Here is a 6,342-nt window from a genome sequence, read left to right as displayed (position 1 = left end):
CTTGTGTAATAAACTTTGGGCAAATAAGTTATGTTTGGTAGCAAGTAAAGAAAATAGGAAAAGAGAAGGAAAATATGGAAAGGATAGAAAATTAGAAAGAAAGAAAGAAAATTGGTATATAATACAATTACTGTATTATTAAAATTATAAGTTTTTTTTTTAAATATGTCCTTTTACTTTTATTTATTTGTAGGAGACTATTATCTCCATTTTTCTTTCCAAATTGGAGGAGAAAAAATTTGATGGGTCTCACTCTATATTTTTCCTATTTATTTTTCTCTTCTTTCCATTTTTTCATCTTACCAACCAACTCAATTTTATCTTTCTTTTCACTTTCCTTACCTCTATTTTTTCCCTTTCACTTTTCAACCCTACCAAACATAGGGTAAATCATATTTTTCAACCCTACCAAACTATCGGTAAAAGTCGGGCATTCTTGTCAAATTTGTTAAGCGCTTTTAGAGCATTTTGGTCATTATTTTGGAATATTAGTAATAGTAAGAGCATCTCCGAGGGGCCTCCCTACATTTCAGCTAAATTTTAGCTAGTTTAGCAACAAAGTTATTTTAGGGAGTCATTTTTTTCAATCTCACTTCAATCACACTCTCTATTTAGTATTTTAACTAACATTCATTATTTTAATATTTTCTTTAAAAATTAAATTTTTAATATAAAATTATTTAATAATTAATTATACTATTTCTAACAGGTATATTTTTAACGGCTATATTTCTAACGGGTATATTTTTAATGGCTATATTTCTAACGATTATATTTCCAACCGTTATATTTCTAATGACTATATTTCCAACGGTTACATTTTTTTTTATAAATAAGACTATTTCATATTTCATTTGTCCATCTAAACTTTATCTATCAAGTTTATTACTCATACTTATTTGTCAAAACTTTATTTCTCTACAAAATATATCATAAATAGTTGTGGATCGTAGTCGATTAGCTAAAATGCTTTATGAATATGATGATGATGATAGTGATGATGATCTTGTATTATTGATAATGGTGATGACTGAAGAAGAAGAAATGGCAAATGAGAGTCGCTGATTTTTTATCGTTACCTTGTATAGCATAGACTCGATTTGTTTAGAAATTTGAAATAGTGTGAGTTGGTTAGAAAAATCTATGTTACCTTCATTGAAAAGATTAATATAGTATGAAAAGTTTTGAGAATCCATAATTGTAATAAAAAAAGAGCAAAAAAAAATATACATATGTTTGGTTTGAGTGATATAAAATATGTTCAAAAGACAACACTATATATAGACTTAAAAAATGTGATAAAATAATTTGTATTAATATAATATAAAAAAAAAATTGGGGAGATTGCCTAGGAGCTCCCTATATTATCGCTGGTCTAGGGAGTGATATGCCTTATTTTTTACTTCCACTCCCTGTAACTTAGGAGTAATAACTTAGGAGTTAGGAGCATATCTTTTCTATATAAAAAGTGTGTAATAACAGATATTCCTAATTTTAGTGGTTTGTTTCGTTAATTTTAACGAATTTTTCTAAATATTTAACAAAATATATTTCTAAAATTAATTAAAAATAAATATTTATTAATTATATTAATATAAATTTAAATTCAAATTCAAATCTTATAAAATATTATTATTATAATAATATTTAATATAAGACTACAAATATAATAATTATATTAATATAAATTTAAATTAAAATGTTATAAAATATCATTATTATAATAATATATAACACAAGACAATATAATTGATACTTATATTAATATAAATTTAAATATTATAAAATATCATTATAATAATAATACATAATACATAATTTTTATTTTTATTAAAAATTTTATTTATGTTTAAAAATGTTATCATATTATATATATATATTGTTAAAAAATCACAAACAATATTTTGGTTTAATTTTTCATTTAATATGTTTATGTCATTCTTTTATATATAATATTATTTATTTATTTGAAATTTATATAACAATGATACAAATTAACTAAAAATAATTAATAAATTCTATAAATAAAGTTAAGTAAACGTACATTGTATCTAGTAAATATATACCTTGGAGTTGCCCTAGCAAAGTCTTTTTAGTTAATTTTTTAACAAAATTCTAAATAATTTTGCTATATTTTTCTAAATATTTTGCATTTCCAAATATTTTTAAACATCATATTGTATCAAGAAAAACTAAAAATTTTGTGAAAAAATAAACAATAGGGATTGAATTGCTATTGTTCATAAAATTGAAGGACTTGATTGCTTTTAAAGAATTCTTAAGAACTTAATTGCCAAACAACGTAAAATTCAGGATTAAAACTCTTATTTATGTTGTGCGGTAGACTGTACAATGTTATTTGGCAAAAGAAGTCGAATGACTGGGATTGTGAAACAAACATTATCTTGTATTGGCAATACAATGTTAGATACGTTACATCTTACTCAGTACAGATGAAAATGTAGAGAGAGAAAACATTGTGGCAAAATACATATATTATTGACACGGCAAAGAAGTCTTAAAAAGCTTATTTGGAAATGACCCTCATGAATCGATTTACTGAAGAGAAGATGCCTGCGGCTCTATCAAAAAGAGATGGACCCTGCTCTGAATTTTCTTTTACATCTCCAAATATCAGCTGAAAACATACAATCACAGTCATTATCTATAATAGAATAGAGTTCATCACTGCCAAACCAACAATTTCTGAAACCACTAGATTATGTGTGGTTTGTGGTTCCAGCATGTGAAACTGTTGAAACCAAACAAAACCTAAATATAATAAAACATATGGTATTTCGTTTTGAAAGATAAGAATAAACTAATATGACCAATTAAACCAATGATTGGTTTGGCTTCCATTATGGTTTCATATTAGAATTTGATGATGATGAACCAAACGAAAAAAACCAATAGTTTGGTTTGATTAGTAATTTTAGCATTAAACTAACAAAATCAAATACAAACACTTCTAATCCAAAAAGTAAAGAAATTTAGACATGTTGATATGATTGCTTTCAATAACATGAAATTTCAGCAGCAACAAACCTCAAGGTCTTCGGCATCTGGACGTCTAACAAGTTCTTCGGCAAGAAGATATCTGTTTGGTCTATCCTTATCATCATAGAACACCTTCCACAATCTAGCAAGATCAGCATTGAAACAATCAAAAACAGAATTAAGCAGCCTGAGCAGTTCTTTTATTATTACTATTATTTTTTTTTAAATCATGCTATAACATTCTTACCCTGGATAACACCTAAACACTGCACCAGCTGCCATAGGCCTCATTGAGTAGACTGTTGTGAAGGTGCTGCAAATGATTGAATTAGAGTTGTGTGATTAGGAGAGACTATATATACACACACTCACAAGCTGCATTTGAATTCAGAAAAGGGGTTGAACAAAGAAATTTGTATGAGCTGAATTGGATACTTGGAGGAGAGCTGAGGAAGGTGAATGTCATAGATATATGGCAAGCTAACAAATGTTCATAAAGGATACCCTCATGTCAAGTTGATATGTACTTAAGTTCATAAATTCTAGAAGTACAAGTTGGAAAAAGATACTTCAAAATTCAAACCATACCTAAGAAAGTAACGCCTTAACTTTCGAACATTGAACCCAACTCCAACATCCTCACTGATGAGACGTGGATTCCACATTATGAGTGGCCTTGGCTGCCCATATATAAGGAGCCACTTTGATTAATATAATATCTCCTACTTTTACTTCAAGCAGTTCTAGAAAAAGTACAACTGGTTCGCTTGCATCCATGGTTTCTAGAACTAGACCTCATGGAAGATGCCTACAAATTAATCAAGGAAAATTTTGCCAATGCATGAATATCATTGTTTGGAAATGAAGATGTCAGTTTTGTTACCGGATCATCTGAAAGATCAGAAGCAATTTTCTCTACATATCCCAGCATCTGATAATCAGGAACAACCATAACCACAATTTCGTCTTCTTTCTCAACAGGCTTCCGGTCACTTAAGCTGTATAAAATATGACAAAAAATTAAGGAATGATGTGATTATGTAAAGCAACAGACTTATCTCAGCTTCACTAAAACATAAATCAATGACCATTTCTAAATTTGTAGTGTAAGATTCACTAGAAAAACGGATGAGTAAAACCATTGGAAATTTGGGTGGATGTTTTGTAAGTTACCTGGAGAATCCAAAAGTAGCATCTTTCCATGTATATTTTAGAAGTGCAGCAGCACCAGCATCTGGAAATACGGCTTTGACTTTCTAACATTTCAATTTTTAGAGAAATTTCTATTAGAATATTATAAGAAAAACAAAGTTATATAATAATAATCACTCGATTAAAAATTTCTTTGGAAGAGAAATAAAAAAAACAGTTTCAATTTATTACAGCAGGAGGTTTTATTCTATGCTTTTGTAAACAATTAAAGTTCCAGAGCCAATCATCAATGTATGAGGATGTAAATTCTCTACAAACCTGACATCCAGTTTCTTTAATAAGTGTATCCAAGAATATTCTAGAAAGCTCCCAGAGCTCAGCTTGTGCGCCTTCATCATCTAGAAACTGCAGCTGGGGGATCAGGAGTTCGACCTGTGAAATTTTTAATAAATTCAATAGGTCCAAAACAGATCAGACAATCAAACAAATGGAAAGTAAGCTCAGCAAGAACTTATGCAATCTTATTAAGGCTTTCTAAATTATCATACACTCAAAAATCCGATATTCATAAAAAATCTAGTGCTGATAAAAACATAACAAAATTTAATTTCTTTCTTTTCAGATTCTTTGAACCCCCTCTACCTAAACTCAACTAAGCTTGGAGAGGAATGCTCCATGAAAATCCAAATAGAACATGGCACAAACTGATCAAATCTATTACAACAAGATTACATTTTCCTTTGGCACGTACTATGGCTCTCGTTCCTCCTGAAGACACAAATAATGCACTTGCTTCACTTGACTGTCGGACTGCCCCTTCCAAGTCAGCAGGCAAGCAACTGAAGTATAAAAAATGAATTGCATTAGATTTTCTTCACTTCTCCAACAAAAAATTGAATTGAATCAGAAGCAATATTGATTGAAACATTAACTACTTATTTACTTCTTTAAATTCCAAATACAAAAGCTATTTGCTTCTCATTTACAAAGTTGTAGAGCTATCAAACATACAGACCAAGCATTCTAATAGTACATGAAACCAATAAATGGCAATTTAATTGGGTGGTTTCCTTCAACTTCTACAATAAAAATATCAAATGATTGAATCTCAACCAACATGAATTGAAGCATAAACTACCTTTTTTTTTTCTTCTTTAAATTCCAAATACAAAAGTATAATTGGATTGAGGGTTTCCTTTCACTTCTCCAATAAAAACCAAAAAATTGAATACCAAGTTCAACCAACATGAACTGAAGCATAAACTTCTGTACCGACTTCTTGAAATTCCAAGTTCTAATTGTTTTGGATTTCCCTGTCGATTCAGGGAGTTTTGGAACTGTTTATATATCAACGCCTAAATACCCCACAACACCAATACACAGAAAAACAACAAATGGGTGTCATCATTTTCCTTCCCACGTTCACCTTATAGTGATCTAACAATTAATAAGCACAAAATATTACTCGATAAAGAAGCATTTAAGGCGCAAAAGAGTCAAATTAGTGAAGCCTTTGTATAACCAATTAATTAACCTGTCATCTTCTTCTTCCACTTCTTCTTGAACTGATTGAGTAGATGAAGGAGTTGTATCTTCAAGATTTTCCTGAGCAGGGTCCCCTTCGAATTTGTCAAACTTAGCACGTAGTCTAGAGGTAAAACAATTACCTTTGGTGAGTGAATTTCCACTGAAAGTAGAACTACAGTTAAGGATGGAAGGAGAAAAGGATAAGGTAAAGCGAGCGGTTGAGGATGAATTGGGTATTGATGAAGAAGAAGAATTGAAATGGCAACTTGGGTATGTGGAAGCCATTGAAATTTGCTACTGAATGCCACTCAACACCAACAACCCCTAACTGTACTTTACATCATTTTAGCTGAAGTCATAGTCGTGGATTTTATTATCAACGTTAACGAACGATATTAGATTGAAGGATAAACGACACGTTTTACTATGCATGTCAGCTAAACGACGGTTTCTTGAAAAAAAAGGCTAACCCCTCTTAAATGTAAGTTGGGATTGATTCGTGTATATTGCTTATGTAATTTTGAAAATGAAATGGGAATGATTAATGAGGGTCCTTATTAAAAAAAATGCTAAGCAGCTTAATTATTATTTTAAAATAGTGTCAATTTATCTGACCATACTCAAAATACCCTAAAATAATTTTCTCTATTCACTTCTTCTTTG

General features: G+C 29.7%; 1 protein-coding gene across 1 annotated transcript; it reads right to left on the bottom strand.

Moving 5' to 3' along the window:
• Positions 1 to 2,386: 2,386 nt before the first annotated feature.
• Positions 2,387 to 6,036, bottom strand: LOC133790916 (uncharacterized). The gene is made up of 9 exons (XM_062228756.1): positions 5,687 to 6,036; positions 4,904 to 4,991; positions 4,471 to 4,584; positions 4,174 to 4,256; positions 3,884 to 3,998; positions 3,589 to 3,680; positions 3,248 to 3,313; positions 3,049 to 3,142; positions 2,387 to 2,638 (listed from the first exon to the last, which is right to left on the bottom strand). The coding sequence occupies exons 1-9, from the start codon at positions 5,962 to 5,964 to the stop codon at positions 2,528 to 2,530; spliced, it is 1,041 nt and encodes a 346-aa protein (XP_062084740.1). The 5' UTR covers positions 5,965 to 6,036; the 3' UTR covers positions 2,387 to 2,527.
• Positions 6,037 to 6,342: the final 306 nt, after the last annotated feature.

This window comes from Humulus lupulus, chromosome 7, assembly GCF_963169125.1.
Source record: "Humulus lupulus chromosome 7, drHumLupu1.1, whole genome shotgun sequence".
In the NCBI taxonomy this organism is placed as follows: domain Eukaryota; kingdom Viridiplantae; phylum Streptophyta; class Magnoliopsida; order Rosales; family Cannabaceae; genus Humulus; species Humulus lupulus.
This window is presented reverse-complemented; position numbering and strand designations above follow the sequence as displayed.

Coding starts and splice junctions, on each gene's coding strand:
- LOC133790916 (XM_062228756.1), bottom strand. CDS start 5,964: ATGGCTTCCACATACCCAAGTTGCCATTTCAATTCTTCTTCTTCATCA. Junction 4,257..4,470: donor TTAAAGAAACTGGATGTCAG/GTTTGTAGAGAA, acceptor TTGAAATGTTAG/AAAGTCAAAGCCGTATTTCC. Junction 3,999..4,173: donor GCTACTTTTGGATTCTCCAG/GTAACTTACAAA, acceptor TATTTTATACAG/CTTAAGTGACCGGAAGCCTG.